The sequence below is a fragment of the Saccostrea echinata genome, unplaced genomic scaffold (assembly GCF_033153115.1).
Source record: "Saccostrea echinata isolate AGI-Se365-2 ecotype Australia unplaced genomic scaffold, CSIRO_AGI_Sech_v1 ptg000054l, whole genome shotgun sequence".
NCBI classification, from domain to species: domain Eukaryota; kingdom Metazoa; phylum Mollusca; class Bivalvia; order Ostreida; family Ostreidae; genus Saccostrea; species Saccostrea echinata.
In genome coordinates, this window is record NW_026889803.1 from 21,754,856 (window position 1) to 21,775,163 (window position 20,308).

General features: G+C 33.4%; 1 protein-coding gene across 1 annotated transcript in view; it reads left to right on the forward strand.

The window, feature by feature from the left end:
- The window catches only part of LOC133171934 (huntingtin-interacting protein 1-like), a 126,990-nt gene extending 106,966 nt beyond the window's left edge, over nucleotides 1-20,024 (forward strand). Inside the window, exons 29-33 of the mRNA XM_061306727.1 lie at nucleotides 10,997-11,226; nucleotides 11,379-11,440; nucleotides 14,061-14,174; nucleotides 16,730-16,803; nucleotides 19,731-20,024. Of these exons, the coding sequence (XP_061162711.1) occupies nucleotides 10,997-11,226; nucleotides 11,379-11,440; nucleotides 14,061-14,174; nucleotides 16,730-16,762 (439 nt within the window). The 3' untranslated portion in view covers nucleotides 16,763-16,803; nucleotides 19,731-20,024. The remainder of the gene's footprint in view (nucleotides 1-10,996; nucleotides 11,227-11,378; nucleotides 11,441-14,060; nucleotides 14,175-16,729; nucleotides 16,804-19,730) is intronic.
- The last annotated feature ends 284 nt before the right edge of the window (nucleotides 20,025-20,308 follow it).

The window sequence follows — 20,308 nt, forward strand, 5'->3', positions numbered from 1 at the left end:
TAAATTTGATCCGCATTCACACGGAGAATTTAATGCGAATTAGTTTAATTCAAATTAGTTTACTGTGCATTAAATTACTTCACATTAGCTCCGTGTGAACGCTAAGCGAAGCTAATTCGAATTAAATTTTGACGCATGCGTAAGGGCAGAATTAAGTCACAGGCCACGTGTCGGTGGTCAGATATAGGTACTTAAGCTATATTTGAGTGGAAAACAGAGGAAAATTATGTTAATCACTAAAATGTGTACAAACACTATGACATTATGTCAAAATCAGTGGTCAAATGTATCTGCTAGGCACAATGTGACGTGATTCGCAAATGACGTCATAATAGCCTTACTGAATAGCCTTATTGTAGAAATAAAAATTTAATTCGCATTAGTTTATTTCGCATTAGCTGTCGTGTGAACGCAATTTAATTCGCATTAGTTTAATTCGCATCATTTTACTTCGCATTAATTTACTGCGAATTAAACTCTCCGTGTGAACAGGGCATAAATATTTTAGCAATCATGATTTAGTATAACACATAAAGAAGTTTTGGATGATATGTATAACGTTAAAGAAAACAGAATGAGATTAGTAATACGATCACACTTCCTGATCTTGAGATTTTAACAAATGCCTTGTTTATTTAAAAAAAATACATTGTTATGCTTATTTTAAATTAATCGTTATTAAACAATGACGTTTCTTTTCTTTTCTTTTTTTTTTGACGGACTCATAAAATCACATGCGGACTAGTAAAAGTATTGAGGCACTAGTCCGGCCGGACTAAAGCCTAAAAATGTAAGTGTCGAACCCTGCCGAAGATTATCCATGCATGAATACAGCATCAGTGGGTAACTTTGACCAATGAAAAATGACGCAATACTATCTGTTACCAGAAAGAATTCATGACTGTCCATATAAAAAAAAATTTAGAATAAGTATTATGTACAGAAGATAACTCCTGTTTGTTTACAATACTAGTTGATCATTGATTCAACCATGGCAGGGATAGATAGGTGATAAATTTCCCACGGAGGGAACATGGTTTACCTGTCTCACCTGGCCAAATCCTGCGTTGTGTTTATACCGCGATGGGGCATGGGAAATACGGGATCCACGTTGCCTGTACTGTACAGATCCAAACATTATAGAAACCCTCTATTTACAGTGGTGTTTTTTTTTGTTGCTCACTTTGGGTGTTTTTTCTTGTATTATATACACAGTCCTAACTCAAAGCATTGTACCCATTATTTAATCATATATTTTACTTCTATTCCTGATACTTTATTTAATTTTTGATGTTCTAAACAGCCTAGTATGGTCTTGGAATGTCAGCTTTTAAAGTACAATAGTAACTTTTTGGAATACGGGCCATAACTCAAGAACCCTTTGACCAAATTTGTCACAGAGTATCCTTGGCCCAAAAGCTCTCATTTGTACTAAAAACGGATGGGACCCTTAAACAAGGGGAAATGACTAGGAAAATAAAAACTAAAGTACTTGTTGCTAAAAAATCTTCTTCTCAAGAACCATTGGGCAGATTATCACCAAACTTTAAAAAAAGAAAAAAGGATAAGGATATGTTGAAGATTAAAAATTGTTCAATGCATCACCCTGGGGCAAAGGGTGTGGTCTCAAGTTCACTTCAAAGTTGACCAAAAATTATGCTTTATTATAACATTGATATTTTGCTTACCATAAGGACTAGAATCATCAAATCTTGTCAGTTGATGCATCTTAGGACATTATATGACTTATATCATGTTGACTCAATAGTAGGTCACAGTGACTTACTTTTTGAATTTTGCTTGCATTCTTTTTCAAATTGATTTAAAGGCAAATTTTGGACACTCTAAGGCCTATGATCATCAAACTTTGTCAGTTGATGCATCTTGAGTCTTCAAAGTATGTCAACTGAAAATTAGGTCATCTTGACCTATTTTTTTTTAATTTTATGGCTAATCTTTTTGAAAACAAAGGTCATTATTTCAGATACTGAGAGGTTTAGAATCATCAAACCTTGGAAGTTGATGCATCTTGGGGTTTTAAAACAGATTTATCAAAAAGTAGGTCACAGTGACCTACTTTTTGAATTTTGCAGGCATTTTTTTTCAAATTGTTTTAGAGGCATATTTTGAACACTTTAAGGACTATCTATGATAATCAAAAACTTTGTCCTTTGATGCTTCTTGGGTCCTCTGAGGACATCAACTGAAAATAAGGTCACTGTGACCTACTTTGATATTTTATGGCTATATTTAAATATTTCTGGTACTTTTCTCTTAGAATCATCAAACTTTGTCAGTTGATGCATCTTCTGTCATTGAAGAACGTCAACCGAAAAATAGGTCATCGTGACCTACTTTTGAAATTTTATGGCTACATATAAAATATTTCAGGTACAGTGGTTCCCGTTTTATCGAATAGTCAAGTTGTCAGCCTAGTTTTATCCGAATAGCCGAAAATTAGAATAGCCGATTGCTATACCAAGTCCAAAGATAGATGTATAGAGCTACATGTATTGATAATACATCGTAGCTAGCAAATTTCAAGCTTGCACTTTCGTTTTCTTTTGACATGTTTACTTAATGACTTTACTAAAAATAATTTATTTCACTTACTTATGAATTTAATATGAAATTTTTTTGAAATAAATTGACGTATAGAATATATTCTTTGATAGTTATTGCCATCTTTCTTCAGCACATGTTTACATTCCTTCTTCGACGGTCGCCATTTTGGAAACGGAAGTAGACTAAATGCGTGACTAATAACTGTAAACTATTTTTCCCTGGATAGATTGTAAATTAAAAATAAACAAAAATATTAAATATATGTAATTGTTTCCTTTTGATTTGTTTCTTTAATACGGTTACGTATTTTATACTGTGTTTGAGTTTACCAGTCTCGTTCTTGTCTGCTGAAGAGAGATTTTGAGAGCCGTGTGGAGAAAGATGGTATGAATTTTGAGACATATTTTTATAGAACGAGCCATTTGTGATTTTTACCATAAATTTTGCACTGAAAAGTGAATAAATATTAAGCCAATTGACCAAGTTAACGATTGAATAGGTTTATTTCATTATCCAAGCAAATTGTCATACACAAGCTAATCAGTTCAATAATTAAAATTTCACGCCGAAACAATTGCAAATAATTGTCATAATTAACAAGTGCATCATTGAACCCAAGCTGATCACCACAACTGTAATCAAAACATATCTATTTACTATGCCCACTATTGACACAGGTAAGGTGCCTGTGTGCGACCAGGCGTAACTAATCCCCTCATTGTCGTACTCAAGCCAGTCAAGGTAATTGGTGTCAAACTGTGTAAACAAAGGCTTCACATACGAAGTTGGAGGTGTGAACAAGGTGCTGATTATCAAAAAACACTATGATAGTCCAAATTTTTGTATCGGATAAAACGAAATTCCAGTATTTTCTCATCAGAATATCAGGTGAAATTATTAATAAATATTTAAGAAATGGTTTTGTGCTCTGATATTATATTGAAATAGCCGAAATATTCGTTAAAACGCTATCCGATAAAATGGAAGCCACTGTACTAATTGACTTACAATCATCCAACTTTGTCAGTTGATGTATTGGGTCAACTGAAAAGTAGGTCACTATGACCTTGTTTTGAATTTTTACGGCTATATTTAAATATTTGAGGTAGTCCTTGGCTTTGAATCATCAAATTTTGTCAGTTTTGCATCCTCAGAATATGTCAACTAGAAAGTAGGTCATAGTGATCTACTTTTGGAATTTCCAGGCAATATCTAAATATTTTAAAATATAAGCAAATTTAAAATCATTAAACTTTGTCAGTTGATGCATTTCAGGGTCTTAGGTGTCTTTTCCAAAAAGTAGGTCACTTTGATCTATTTTGAAATCTCAAGGCTCTATCTCAATATATAAGATAGAAAGGGGCTTATAAGAATCATCAGACTTTGTAAGTTGATGCATCTTGGGTTCTCAGAGTGTTTTAACCAAAATCTAGGTTAAATGATGGAATTTAAGGTGTTATCTTAATGTACAGGATACTTTGAGGCTTTAGATAGAAGTTATAGGTTGTGCAATCTATCAGAAGAGCTATTCAAGGTCCTTGGGCCTCTTGTTAATTTAAAAATTAGGCAATTAATTCTCTTTGTTCCTATCAATTTTATTCTCTCATTGACAAAATAGCATCCACATGACAGAAAATAAACAGAGTACACTGTACATGATATTTAGATTGCCTTTACCTTACAGAATAAATAAGAATTTTAGCTTGAAATTTAAATCAAACATGCAGTTAGATAGTGTCCTTCATAAAGCCATGTTGCCCAAAAAAATTTGTATGGTGTACTACTGTGTAACATGAAGACAATACACAATTTGAAGGCAGCATCTTGTCTAATAGAGAACTTTTCATTTCTGGGTTAATCTACACAGAATTAAGCAAGGCTGTGCACATAAAAGATTTTCTGGAAGCAAAAATTACCACTTTAAGTTGCCCATTAAATTTTACAATTTTACATTTGTTTGATTGAAATTCAGTCACAATCACAATGTTTTAGAGTTAAGTCCCTTTTGTATGAAAAGTCCCATGATGGTATTAATAGCACAGTCTATGTTGAGAAGTAAACAATGGAGAAAAATTGGAGGGAAATGTAGTATAGTAAAAAATACCACTGTGTAGAGATTTAGGTAGACAATATATTACTTTAATAACTACTGTCAGTACGTAAAATGCTAAAAATCAAATTGCAACATCTCGAAGCAATCGGCAGTTCCATCTGTTTGTCCATTAAAAAAAACAGTATAATACTTCAATATTTACTAATGGTATCACAAACGCAGTTTCTGAAAGAAACGCTAATCAGCCAAACTCGGAAGTTATATTCTATACAACAAAGAAACATACATAACTAGACCTTTTTTGTCGTTCAACAAAAACGGAGGGCTTTTCGACGCTTTAAATCACAAGGATCTTAAAGAGCGATAACTCTAACAAAATGAAAAACATAAAAAGAATAATCAAACCGGATCAAGTCTTCAGGAGCTTATAAAAATGGAAACCTAAAGAGTATGTAATTCTCACTAGAGCTCTGCAAATCCCTCATTTTTCAGAATTTCATTTTGAGACCCTTATTGGGTTGAAACATTATCAAAGTCACTATATCACTCAGTGTTCACAAGAATATCTTATTTAGTTTAGGAGATATCGTGACATGTGCTTTTTTCCATTTAACATGTGAACTCCCATAGACAAATTCAGAGATTCATAAAACCGGAAGTACTTGTCATATGCATACCAAACTTGAAATCTAAAGAGTATGTAAGCTCCCCAAAAGATGTTCAAAGGGAAATAACTCTTACTTCATCATATTTGAAATGAAGAAAAATTTCATTATTTCAGTCCTCCGTAACTCCTATAAGGGGTCAAAAAGTGACCTTTTTTAGATTGTACTCTTTAAGCTAAACCCAGAATAGAAAACTGTTTAAAAATTCATTAAGAATTAAAAAAGTTATGGGCAAAGGTCAGTTTTCAACTTTGGCCCCTAGAAATCCCTTATTTTCCAGAAATTCATTTTCAAACCCTAATGGGGTTGAAACAATATCACAATCATTATATCACTAAATTTTCACAAGAATATCTTGATTACTTTAAGAGATATCGTGAAATATGCAATTTTCCATTTAACAGGAGAACTCCCATAGACAAATTCAGAGATTCATAAAACCGGAAGTACTTGTCATATGCATACCAAACTTGAAACCTAAAGAGTATGTAAGCCTGTCAACAAATGTGCAAAGGGAGATAACTCTTACTCTATTATAATTGAAATAAATAAAAAATACGTTAATTCAGTCTTCTGTAGCTCCTATAAGGGGTCAAAAAGTGACCCTATGGACCATAATTTTTAAATTGTATTCTTTAACTGGAACCCAGAATAGAAAACTATTCAAATATTCATGGTGAAATAAAAAAGTTACAGGAAAAAGTCTGTTTTCAACACTGGCCCCTTGAAATCCCTTATTTTTCATAATTTTGTGTTCAGAATCTAATCAGGTCGGAACCATGTCAGAGTCATAGTAAACTTTGAATTTCACCAGAATATCTTCGGTACTTTTAGAGAAAATGTGATACGACTGATTTTATTTTAACATAGAAACTCCCATAGACAACTTTCAAAGGCCCCTAAAACCGGAAGTTCCTCTTGGATTGATATGAAACTTACAGTATATGTTTTACTTGTTAGTATCAACATACTTCAATGATAAAAATCATTTTCATACCTTAATTGTGACTTTTAAAAATTTCACCCCCCCCCCCCCCCTTTCCAATGTTTGAAGTCTTATAAATCAGAAAGTATCAGTGGTCAAAAATCACCGTAGTTAACTTTTTTGTAGGTATTGGTCTCCAGAATTTATATCTTAAATTTGAGAGTCTAGTCATTGAAAATGAGAAAGATTTTAGCTCCTTTAGAAATTCCAGTTTTTCTTAAGTAGAAACCGGAAGTGAGTAAACCGGCAGTTCAAAACATTACATACGGGAGACATTTACGTAAGCTTTTCAGTGATTATAAAACAAAATACCTATTTCCAAACGTACTCCTTAAACGCTGAACGAAAAAAGTGTTAAGTATAATAATAATAACGAGATCTTTTTTGTCGTTCAACAAAAACGGAGGGCTTTTCGACCCCTAAAAAACTTGGGAGCTTTAAGAGAAATCAATCTTTCATTATAAAAAATGTATAGGGTTCATATACCAAAAGGTACTTTGAGATCCCTACTGAACTGGAATCATAACAAGTATAAATGTCCATCAAGGGCTACTCAAAGAGACATAACTCTGTCATGGCTATTTAAAAATTAACAAAAAGTACTGTACTTCAATCCACTTAAACTCCTATAGGGGGTCAAAAAGTGACCCCACGGACCATACGTTTTACATAGTACCCTTAATACTAAACTCAAAACCGAAAACGGTTTCAAATTTGGTTAAGAAATGAAAAAGTAACAGGGAAAAGTCTTTTTTCAGGTTTGGCCCCTTGAAATCCCTTATTTTCCCGAATTTCAATTTCAAAACTTAATCAGGTCGGAACAAGTCACAGTCATTCTATATTCTGAATTTCACAAGAATATCTTGTTTACTTTTGCAGAAAACGTGAAATGCCTGATTTCAAATTTAACATAGAAACTCCCATAGACAATTTTCAAAGACTAATAAAACCGGAAGTACTTTTTGTATGTGCACCAAAATTGAAACCTGTACAGTAAATAAGCGTACTAACAACCATGCAAAGAGAGATAACTCTTACTTTATATTTATTTTAACAAATACAAATTACGTTTTTTCAGTCCTCAGAAACTCCTATAAGTGACCCATGGACCATAATTTTTACGTTGTACTCTTAATGCTGAAGCCAAAACCGAAAACGGTTTAAAAATTAGTTAAGAAATAAAAAAGTTACAGGGAAAAGTCCTTTTTTAGCTCTACTGGTCAGAGACCAGAAGAGCTTATGCGATAGTAAGGTGTCCGTCGTCCGTCCGTCTGTCTGTCTGTCTGTCTGTCCGTCTGTCTGTAAACAATTTTTCAAAACGCTACTCCTCCTACAGTTTTGGTCCGATTACAATATAACTTGGCACACAAGTAGACTACACTAAGATACATAATTTAGTGCATCGGTTTTTGATTTCGATGGACGGTGTTGCCATGGTTACTAAAAATAGAAATTTCTGTGAAATTCCTTTAAAACGCTACTCCTCCTACAGTTTTGGTCCGATTTCAATATAACTTGGCACACAAGTAGACTACACTAAGATACATAATTTAGTGCATCGGTTTTTGATTTCGATGGACGGTGTTGCCATGGTTACTAAAAATAGAAATTTCTGTGAAATTCCTTTAAAACGCTACTCCTCCTGCAGTTTTGGTCCGATTTCAATATAACTTGGCACACAAGTAGACTACACTAAGATACATAATTTAGTGCATCGGTTTTTGATTTCGATGGACGGTGTTGCCATGGTTACTAAAAATAGAAATTTCTGTGAAATTCCTTTTAAACGCTACTCCTCCTACAGTTTTGGTCCGATTTCAATATAACTTGGCACACAAGTAGACTACACTAAGATACATAATTTAGTGCATCGGTGTTTGATTTCGATGGACAGTGTTGCCATGGTTACTAAAAATAGAAATTTCTATGAAATTCCTTTAAAACACTACTCCTGCTACAGTTTTAGTCTGCTTCTAATATAATTAGGCATACAAGAAGACTATACTAAGATACATAATTTATTGCATTGGTTTTTGAATTCGATGAACAGTGTTGCCATGGTTACTTAAAATAGAAATTTCTGTGAAATTCCTTTAAAATGCTACTCCTCCTACAATTTTGGTCTGATTTCAATCTAATTTGGCACACAGTTAGAATACACTACGATACATAATATGTATTTCTGTTTTTTTTTATTTGGGTGAGTGGTGTTGTCATGGTTACCGGTACTAAAAATAGAAATTTCCGTGAAATACTTTCAAAACGCTACTACTCCTAGTTTTCATTTGATTTCAATATAACTTGTCACAAAAGTAGACTACATTAAGATACATAATTCTATTTATTGTTGCATGTTGCAATGTTTCAAATCCAAGTGCTACTTTTCTTTTGTTATACAAACAGACCAGTAGAGCTACAGTCTCATCAGAGACTTCTGGTCAGGTTTGGCCCCTTGAAATCCCTTATGTCCCCGAATTCCAATTTCAAAACTTAATCAGGTCGGAAGAATGTCCCAGTCATTCTATATTCTGAATTTCACAAGAATATCTTGTTTACTTTTGCAGAAAACGTGAAATGCGTGATTTCGAATTTAACATAGAAACTCCCGTAGACAATTTCAAAGACTCATAAAACCGGAAGTACTGATTTGATTGACATGAAACTTACAGTGTAACTTGTATTTATCATGCTTAACAATCTGCAATGCTCAGTATATCTTTTCGACCATTATTCATCACTTTTGAAATTTTCATCCCCCCTTCTTCAATGTTTGGAGTCTTATAGCTTGAAAAGTATCTGTGGTCAAAAATCACTGTCGCTAACATTTTTGTAGGAAATAGTATCGTGAATCTATTCCTTAAATTTTAAAGAAATTATCTGTGAATTAACAAAGATATTGCTCCAATTGAAAAGAAAGGTTTTGACTTCCAAAGACCGGAAGTGACGTAACCGAAAGTCCAAAACCTTACATTCCAAAGACATTTAGATGGTCTATTAGTTGGTTATCAAATAATAAATATATCTCTTAAAGATTTCTTTAAATCCTTGACATAAAAAGTGTCAGAATAATAATAATAATACTAATAAAACAAGACGAAAACAATAGGGCTTTTCGCCTGAAAGCGAAAAGCCCTAATTATGCACTTTGACAATTAAATACGCATGTACTCTAAACCTAATGAATTTTTTTTTTGTATTAAGTCATCTGACACTAATCATAATGCTCAGAAATATTCAATACATATGGGTAATCCATCACACTGTCTAATCCGACATTGATTTTATTTCCTGCAGCAGGTCGGATAAGACAGGTTTCACTGTATTCTTAGGCACTATAAGAATATAATGTGAGAAATCTAGAAAGTTAATGCAGAAATCTGATTGAATAAGATTGTAAGTGGTTATAACTTTCTTCATTTGAACAAAAAAAAATTGAGTTCAATGTGTGTTAATAAAATAAGTTTCTACTTATGGTATTATCAGAAATAAATACAAGAATATACATGCACATGTGCTGGATTCTAATTGATTAATATTCAGGTTGCTGTATCTCTCTACATTTTCTGTGAAGGTCTTTGAAATCTTATATGTAGCCCTGTATTATATGAAACCATGAGATGATGAATATGGAAATTATTGAAGTCACATGCATGCACATGCACTGAAATCTGATTAGCTTATGCTCATTTTCTTATATGTGTATTATTAAACCCCTGAAATACATACTTCAGGAGAAAAGTTGTGTATAAAGTCTATAATATAGAGATTTTGCCAAGTAATTTGATTAAGCTTACAGGATATGGGGCACTAAAAGGGGAGTTGGGGAGTGTTCAGGGAACATCTGTAACAGTCTTCATTATTACAATTAGAACTAGTTATTTTTTTTGTTTTTGCCAGTTTACTTCATTTGCCACTTAACCATATGACTGGCACAATTTGGCATACGCTGATATGTGGCAGATGAAGTTGACCCCTATTAATAACATTTTTAATGGTAGCATACATGGAGATGATGAATATACAGCTCAAGTTGATTTTATCTGCCTATTTTAATATAATTTAACTTTCAACAGATTATAAGAATAACATTTTCAACAATTTTAAGTTCCATCAATAATTTCCCAATGTTTAAATTTATAGATGAACTTCAGTATCTTGAACACTGATATCTCGAATACCATGGATATGTTGAAGTGATTTGGAAGTCCCAATCCCTTATTCTTTAAGTATTTTACCCCGGATATGTTGAATCCTCGGATATCTTGAATTTTTTTCTCAGGTCCCATTGGGTTCGAGATAATGAGGTTTGACTGTAGTAGTAAACAACAAGAAATTGGCTATGTCTCTAGATAATACTTTGATATATCCATACTTCACCTGTCAAAATCCATCGTTATGTACAATACACACCCCTTTCGTACAAAAAGTATTCTAGGAAAAAAGTGTGTATTTAATAAAATACTGTATTCAAAAGTTTATGTTAAATTGTTTGCTATTTAAGAAGAGCAAGTATTTTCTATACTAGGAAGAAGAAACTTTTCTTTTGAAATTTGAATTTTTTCCTTGAAAACATGTTCATTTTTAAACCATGATAACTTCTTAAAAACATAAAAATACATGTGTTATAATACTGTTTAAAGAATTAGAATCCTAGTACATTGATTAAGAGATTAAATAAATTTTCAGTTAATCTGGAACAAACAATATGTTTCTCTCCTTATGTTTCAGAGAAGCTGCAGATAAAGTTGTGAAAGGAGAAGGAAAGTTTGAGGAGCTCATTGTCTGCTCCAATGAGATTGCAGCCAGTACAGCTCAGCTGGTGGTGGCATCAAAGGTCAAAGCTGACCGGAAGAGCAAAAAACTATCAGAGCTGTCAGAGGCCTCAAAAGTGGTCTCAAGTTGCACTGGAAAAGTGGTGGGTTCTGCCCGGGAAGCTGCGCAGATCATTGAAGAACAAAGTGAGCAAAAAGAATATTTGTCATCCCAAGGTTTCACAAAAATTTGATACTTGAAATACCAATAAGGCAAAATTCAAAGGGGCAGATCTCAAATGATTTAAAATATTGTGAGCTATTAGAAATATTAATTATATATAACATTTTAATTGCAGGCCTGATGGATTTTACAAAACTGAACTTGATGCAAGCAAAAAAGGAGGAGATGCAGTTACAGGTATAAACACCAAATTTTCTTCTACAAGACAAGAAGTGCTTTAACATGGAACTATTAATGTATCTCTTCAAATTATAATTCTTTTAGATAAATCTTACAATAAGCAAAAACATTTGCTTGTACCTTCATCATCATCAATCTTCTTCAAACCAGGCATTTGAGTGGAATATAATATCTGTGCATTGATCTGCCAACTGTCCTGAATTTTATTAATCACGGTAATATCAAATTCTCAAAATAGGAGCAAGATTGAGAGCATGCTTGGTTAAACACATAGATTATTTTAAGCAAAAGAAATGTTGATCATTCATTGTTAATACATGTACACATTAAATAAATAACAAAATTGGACATCATAAACTGCAGGTGATGTAATAAACAGTAATGAATATAAACAGGGCCCTGAATATCCATAATATAAAACATGAAAGAAATCTCTACTACACTAACCAAGTGTGCTCATAATATAACCCATATGCACAGACAAGTTGGGAATGAGAGGTGGTATTAAAAATTGGCAGATAAGAAAAGCTAAGAAAATTTTTGACGTGGTCTGTTTGCATATTTTTTGAAATGTGACGCTTAAGGACAGATGATACAAACAAACTTTTATCAAAAATCCTTAAAATAATTTAAGTTTATATAAGTGAAATGAATTAAGTTTTACTGCATAGATTTTTAAATTTTATTCAACGTTTCACAATATTATGATTTAAATTGACAAAAAGTTGTATAGATTAATAAAGATGACCGCATATAGGTAGAATTTTAAACATCATAGAAAGTTTACAATTTATTTATAATTCAGAAATTTAATATTCACATAATTTACAGCCAATCATCAATATACCAATCAAGGCATCCATTTTTAGCTCATCTGAGCTGTAAGCTCCAGTGAGCTTTTCAGATCACATTTTGTCCATTGTCTGTCTTGCTCTTTATCCATCTGTCTGTCCGTCTGTCTGTGAACTTTTCACATTTTCGACTTCTTCTCCATAACCACTGGGCCAATTTCAACCACACTTGCCACAAAGCAATCTTAAGTGAAGGGGATTCAAGTTTGTTCAAAAGAAGGGCAATGCCTTCTTTCAAGGGGAGATAATTAAGTTTTAGTGAAAATTTGGAAGTATCTTTTAAAAATCTTCTTCTCAAGAACTACTGGGCCAAAAAAGTTGACACGTATAAGAAACCTTTTCAATGTGTAGTTTTACATTTGTTCAGATCATGACCCCCTGGGATAGGGTGGGGTGACAATCAGGGATCAAAGTTTTACATAGGAATATGTAGGAAAAAATCTTCAAACCTCTTCTTTTCAAGAACAGCAAAGTCATTATTATCCCCTTGCACAACTAGTTGTAGAGGGGATATAGCATTGCTACTGTGCGTATGTGTGTGTGTTTGTGTGTGTGTTAATGGGTCCGTTATAGCTTGTGAGCAAGTTTAAAGAGAACCTTTGCACTATCAATTCTCAGCCTCCATGTACTTATGTTGCATTGTAAAATGACAAACCCTATTCATTTTCAACTTAATCAGTGAAATATTTCTTAAAATATCACATTTTTCCTACCTTCAAACCCTGAAATTTTATGTACGAGTTGACAATACTCACTTCTGGTTAATTAAACTGGTACCTGTTCGATAGCACCAATCAACAGGGAACCAGTTTGAAAAAACAAGCTGCCATCTGCAGTTGGTGTACTTTGTATTTGTGTATTCTTATATTATTGTGCGTATCTTGAGACGGTCTATATGAATTAAAAGTGTCATTAAGCTGAGCATTTTTAGTCATATTGATATGGAATCATCCTCAGTATGGATTCAATGTTGTTCAAATCATGACCCCCTGGGGTAGGGTGGGCCACAATGCACTTTCAGAGTTTAACATATGGATGTATAGGAAAAAATTCAAACTTTTTTCCCAAGAACAGCCAAGCCATGTTTAGACACATTGATATGGAAGTATATTGAGGTAGTGTAGAGTCAAGTTTGTTCAAATGATGACCCTGAGAGGTAGGGTGGGTCTACATCTGTAAAAATCATGACACCTGGGGATAGGGTGGGGTCACAGTAGGGATTAAAGTTTTACATAGGAATGTATAATAGAAAAAAATCTGCTGATGAAGAATACTTATTGACTCAGGTGAGCATTGTGGCCCATGGGCCTCTTGTTTGTTAGTATCATCTGTCCTTAAGTGGGAAGTCTTTCTTAATGATTGAAGAATATTGAAATCTTACTGTCTAAAATTGTAAACTGCTGTTTATACTAAATCTAATAGGCACAAAGGAATGCAAACAAGATAAGATTGGACAGTGCATCTTTTTTTTCTAGGGGCTCTTTTGTAACCCTAGAAACTAAAATTAGGACTAAGGCTTGCCCCAGGGGCTTTGAGGGCACTTGCTGACTGGAAGTAATCAACAAACAAAAACAAATATGGCAGTACAAATAAGACATCATTTCTGATTTGATTAACAAATATCTAATTACTTTATTCTATCAAGTTCTTTACCTTTTCTTTTTCTTGTTTGCCCTCAATGCCATTTTTGGTCATCCTTCTTTTCCTTACAACCCTCACCCTATGCTTTATATGATAAAGCTCTGATCACTTTTTCCTAATTTTAGGTACGAGTTCTGGAGCTTGAAAAGGATCTGGAGACTGAAAGATATAAACTAGGTCAAGTGAGAAAGAGGCATTACCAGCTGGCTGGGGAAAATGAAGGATGGGAAACTAATGAGGTAAGAAAAAATACAATGGATTTCTGTTTGTTATTGGTTAACTGATTACTCAGTTGGAGTGATGCTAATGGGTTTAGAAAATCTGTAATCAGTCAGACAAAAATTATTACATGCATAATTTTGAGCACAATTTCCTGAAATTCAATTTAAAAAAAATTCAAATAAAAATTTCTTAATTGTTAGCATTTTCACCTATCTGTTTAAACTGATATGGAGATAATAAATGCTCTAGAGGCTTTAATGTTACCCAGCCTGTCCTGTGTTTCTTTATTTAATGAATTTTATTAAATGACCGTTGAGTACTCTATCCTTTGCAGTTACCTATCAAATTATATTATTAAACAAACATTGTAAATTAAGCGATAGTTCAGACTTAGTTTTGATAATAGTGACAATGCAGAATGAACTTGTATTACATATCTTCTGATATATTTAGCTTTTCTGAGCCAAAGGCTCAAAGAGCTAAAGCTATGGCCATTTGTGCAGTGTGCACAAACTTTTTAGAATATGGGCCATAACTCAAGAACTCCTTGGCCAATTATTGTCAAATTTGTCACAGATTATCCTTGGCCCAAGGGCTCCCGTTTATACTAAACTAGGGTTGTGACCTTAAACAAGGGGAGATAATTATTAGATAAATAAAACCAAAAGTACTGGTTGCTAAAAAAAAATCTTCTTCTTAAGAACCACTGTGCAAATTATCACCAAACTTACACAAAAGGTTTAGGATATGTTGTAGATTAAAATTTGCATGGGGATTTACCCTGGGGCAAAGGGTGTGGTCTCAAGGTCACTTTAAGTTGACCAAAAATTACATTTTATTAAAATGTTGATATTTTGCTCACTATAAGGACTAGGATCATCAAATCTTGTCAGTTGATGCATCTATAATCTTCATATCATGTTGACTCAAAAGTAGGTCACGGTGACCTACTTTTTAAATTTTGCAGCCATTCTTTTTCAAAATGATTTGGAGGCATATGTTGAACAATTTAGGCCTATGATCATCAAACTTTGTCAGTTGATGTATCTTGGGTCCTCAGAGTACGTCAACTAAAAAAGTAGGTCATCTAAACCTTCTTTTTGAATTTTATGGCTAATTTTTTTCAAAACAATTTAGGTCATTAATTCAAATACTGAGAGGTTTAGAATCATTAAATCTTGTAAGATGATGCATCTTGGGGCCATAAAACATATTTATTAAAAAAGAGGTCACAGTGACCTACTTTTTGAACTTTGCAGGCATTCAATTTCAAAGCATTTTAGAGGCATAATTTGGACATGTTAAGGTCTATGATCATAAAACTTTGTAAGTTGATGCATCTTGGGTCCTCCAAAAACGTCAACTGAAAAGTAGGTCACTGTGACCTACTTTTCAATTTACATGACTATAATTAGATATTTCTGGTACTAATTGGCTTAGAATCATCAAACTTTGTCAGTTGATGCATCTTGGGTCTTCGGTGTAAGTCGACTGAAAAGTAGGTCACCTTGACCTACTTTTGAAAATTTATGGCTTTAATTAAAGATTTCAGGTACTAATTGACTTAGAATCATCAAACTTTGTCAGTTGATGCATCTTGGGTCCTCGGAGTAGGTCGACTGAAAAGTAGGTCACCGTGACCTACTTTTCAATTTATATGACTATAATTAAATATTTAGGTACTGATTGGCTTAGAATCATCAAACTGTCAGTTGATGCATCTTGGGTCTGCAGAGTTAGCCGACTGAAAAAGAGGTCACTGTGACATATTTTTGAAATTTTATGGCTTTATTTAAAAATATCAGGTACTTATTGGCTTAGAATCATCAAACTTTGTCAGTTGATTCATCTTGGGTCCTCAAAGTATGTCATCTGAAAAGTAAGTCACTGTGACCTACTTACGAAATTTTATGATGATAATTTTAAAATATTTTAGGTATTAATTGGCTTAGAATCATCAAACTTAGTTGATGCATCTTGGGTCCTCAGAGAATGACAAGTGATAAGTAGGTCACCATGACCTACTTTCAGGTACTAGTTGGCTTTGAATCATCTTGGGTTCTCAGAGTGTTTCATCTAAAATGTAGGTCATGATGACCTACGTTTGGAATTTCAAGGCTTTATCTAAATATACAGGATACTTAGAGGCTTCAAATAGACGTGATAGGTTGTACAGTTTATCAGAAGAGCAATTCAAGGCCCTTGGGCCTTTTGTTTTTTGTCTAATTGAAAAAAAATATATTTAGTGTTTTGATCAAATATAAACGTAATATTTCTACATGTAACATATTTATAGTTCTTGTTTAATTGAGTAGAGCTCACAATGCTGAAATATGTCGAGATACAGTTAACCGATTAATTAGTCAGAACTTCTTGCAGTTAACTGATTGGCAATTTTGTATTCATTTGCCATCCTTAAAAAATACCAAAGATTTTTATTTTCCTAGAGTGTTTTGTAAAGGCAGAAAAGCCTTAACAAATATGAGAACTACAGAAAATCATTGCAATAGTTGCACATATGTATTAAATTTGAGATTTTAATTTCCTTTTTTTGTTTTTTATTTGGTTTTAGCTCACCTCAACAGAGTTGGGGGAGCTTATATAATACCCTAGGTGTTGGTGTCAGCATTGGAGTCAGCGTCCCAGGTTTTAAAGTTTTTGAAGTGGTTTTCTTTCAAAGCATTTCTAATTCCAACATTGATCATAGTTGCATGGATGATGTATCTAGTATGCTTTATTGTACCAGTCAGGTTTTAGATACTTCATTCTTCATAAGAATGACCAGGTTCATGATTTTAGAGCAGGTTTAAGTTTTTGGAAAAGGTTAATGTCTTTGAAGTAGGTCTCATTCCCAAGAAACTATAAGCCCTAGCTGGACCAAATTTGCAATTAGAGATGCACACTTTTGATACTAAATTTTACCTTCATTTTCCTTATGAGAGACCAGGTTAAAAGTTTTTTGAGCAGGTCCATTACCAAGTAACTACATGTTTAAGCCTTAATGTGACTAAACTTGCGTTAATGATGTTTGGATGCACTCAATGAAACATGCCTCAAATGCTGGATCTGACCTACATTTCCCAGATGAGTAAATAGGTCAGAAGAGAATAAAACTCCTAAATGGCAATTTGGATAGATTTTGCCCCCCAGAAAAAACATATTTATTTGTGAAAGGCAGATTCATACCACCTATTTCAGAATATGGGCAGATATTTTAGTATCATTGAGATGACATGGGAAGCCAGACTTATTGAGCGTGAAGTACGCCTTTGAACTGCTGCTAGGGTTTGATGTAAAAATGATAACTCATTCTGGAAGTTACTTATGTGAGAGAGCTAGTTTTTTAAGTTTATCAATTTTTAAGGTTTCCAAAAGTACTCATTTACTGTCAGCAGTGATTTAGAGTTTAAAAATTAAGCACAAATTGTAAACTTATTTTTTCACATAGTTTCTGACATTGTACAATATTTTATGCACGAAATTTTTAATAGAAATCTAGAGAAATTTAACTTTTCACTATTTCACCTCCAGAACCACAATGCCAATTTCAACGAGACTTGGCACAGAGTATCCTTGAGTAAAGGGGATTCAAGTTTGTTCAAAAGAAGGGCCACACGCTCTTCCAAGGGGAGGTAATGAAGAAGTAGTAAAATTTGGGTGGGTCATATAAAACTGTTCTTCTCGAGAACCACTGGGCCAGAAAAGATGAAACTTACATGAAAGCTTCTTGACAAGGTGTAGATTTAAATTTGTTCAAATCATGACCCCCCCCCCCCCAGGTTAGGGTGTGGCCACTCTGGGTGATCAAAATTTTACTTAAGTATATATAGAAGAAATCATTAGTAATCTTCTTAAGAACAGACCATCACGGTAGCTCAGTCGGTAGAGTGCTCCCTCAGTGATCAGAAGGTTGTGTGTTCCAATCAAGGACGAGACTGACCTAAGTTGATAAAAAATAGGTAGCAACTGTTCCTTCGCCAAGCACTAGGCAATTTAAAGGGAAAGTTGTGGGTCCTTCGGATGAGACCTTAAAAGCAAAGGCCCCATGTCAGGGTAGGCGTTGGCATGATAAAGAACCTTCACTGCTCAATGGCCCTGAGTGCAGATTAAAGGTTTAAATTTGAAGCCCTTCACCGGTATATGGTGACATCTCTATATGGGTGAAAAATTCTTGAATGGGACGTAAAACAACATAAAAACAATCAATCTGAAGAACAGCAAAGCCATGCTTAGTCATTTTTATATGAAAGCATCCTCAGGTAGTATAGATTCAAGTTTGTTCAAATTATGACCCCCCCCCCCCCCCCCCCCAGGGGTAGGGTTGGGCCACTATGGGCAAACAAAGTTTTACAAGGGTTATGTAGGGGAAATCTTTAGTAGTTTTCTTCTTAAGAACAGCAAAGCTATACTTAATCATTTTATATGAAAGTATCCTCAGGTAGTGTAGATTCAAGATTCAAATCATGATGCCCTGGGGTATGGTTGAGCCACTATGGGCAAACAAAAGTTTTTATGGGTACTTAAAAGAAAAATCTTCTTAAGAACAGCAAAGCCATGATCAGTAATATTTAACCCCCCCCCCCCCCCCCCCCCCCCAATAATCAAAGTATTTCATAGGAAAACAAAATAAAAAAATCTTTAAAATCTTTTTGCAAGGAACAGCAAAGTAATGATAAGTTTGTTCAAATCATGACCTCCTGGGGCTAGGGAGGAGCCACAATGGATGATCAGAGATTTACATACATGTAGGTATACATGTAGGTATACATACTAGGAAAAATATTTAAAAATCTTTTGCCCAAAAATAGCAAAGACATGATTGGTCATATTAACATGTATATGAAAGCATCCTCAATAGTGTAGATTCAAATTTGTTCAACTCCTGATTCCTTGAGGTAAAGGAGGGGCTACAATAGTCAAAGTTGTACATAGGAAAAATCTTCAAAAAACTGTCTCAAGAACAGCAAAGCCATGATAAGTCATATTTATTTTGAAGCATCCTCTGGTAGTGTATTCGAATCATGATCTCTTGTAGGGTGCGATATGGCTCTCTTGTTTTACAAGGCATTCATTACATGACATATAGTATTAAGAATGGGTTCGTTTGCTTCATTTGTTTGTTATTAGTAGCAGATACCTCAGTATTCTGTTGTAGAAAAAATCCTTTTTGTAACAAGCATGAACAACTAAAAACAAATGATCTGAAAAAATGTGTCATCATTCTTATTTTGGTTTTATTTTTTATTGAATAATCTAACGAAGGACCACTATTGGAAAAAGAAGAATCAAATTGCAATGTATGCGGCTACCTAATGCATGACAGTTTAAGTGTTATATGAGTTTAGTCAGCATGAAGAGTTTGTGATAATTGTAAAATAAATCCATTTGATAGTTTCTTTAACAGATTGTTCTTAAATATAAGAGATATTGACTCTGTCTGAAAGACCATCATAATCCTTGGTTTTGCAATAAGTATATTGGCAGACTTAAAGAAAAGTCCATTATTAGATTGAGCAATGAAGAATACCTTTGATTATAATGTTTCTTATAATTAATTTTTTCTTTTTTTTCAGAAGTCTTGACAGAATAGAGTCTTTTGAATAAAGATGTCGCTATAAGGGATGTGACTATTGAAAAATTTTACTGTCTGAATAAAGAAGAAAATCCACTTTTGAAACATCCAGCTGCATAAAAGTTTAATTGTGCACAAATAAACTCAAGACATTCTCATTTCTGTATTTGGTTAAACCTGTATAACACCATTATACACTTTTTTTCATTGTTACTCATGTCATTTATTTTTTGAAAATCTTTTTTAACCTTGAAAGACATTCTTTCAGTAAATAAAGGACAGGCTTCTTTGAAAAATAATTGTACATTCATTATACACTTTTTTTCATTGTTACTCATGTCATTTATTTTTTGAAAATCTTTTTTAACCTTGAAAGACATTCTTTCAGTAAATAAAGGATAGGCGTCTTTGAAAAATAATTGTACATTCATCTATATTATATATGTACTGTATTCTAAAAGGGCAATAAAGAAGACTGAGAAGATGTCTGGGGAAAAGAAAACTAAAAGAAGAAAAAAATATATATTGTACTAGACACAATTTAAAAACATCTGATTGACCTAAAACACTTCAATTTGA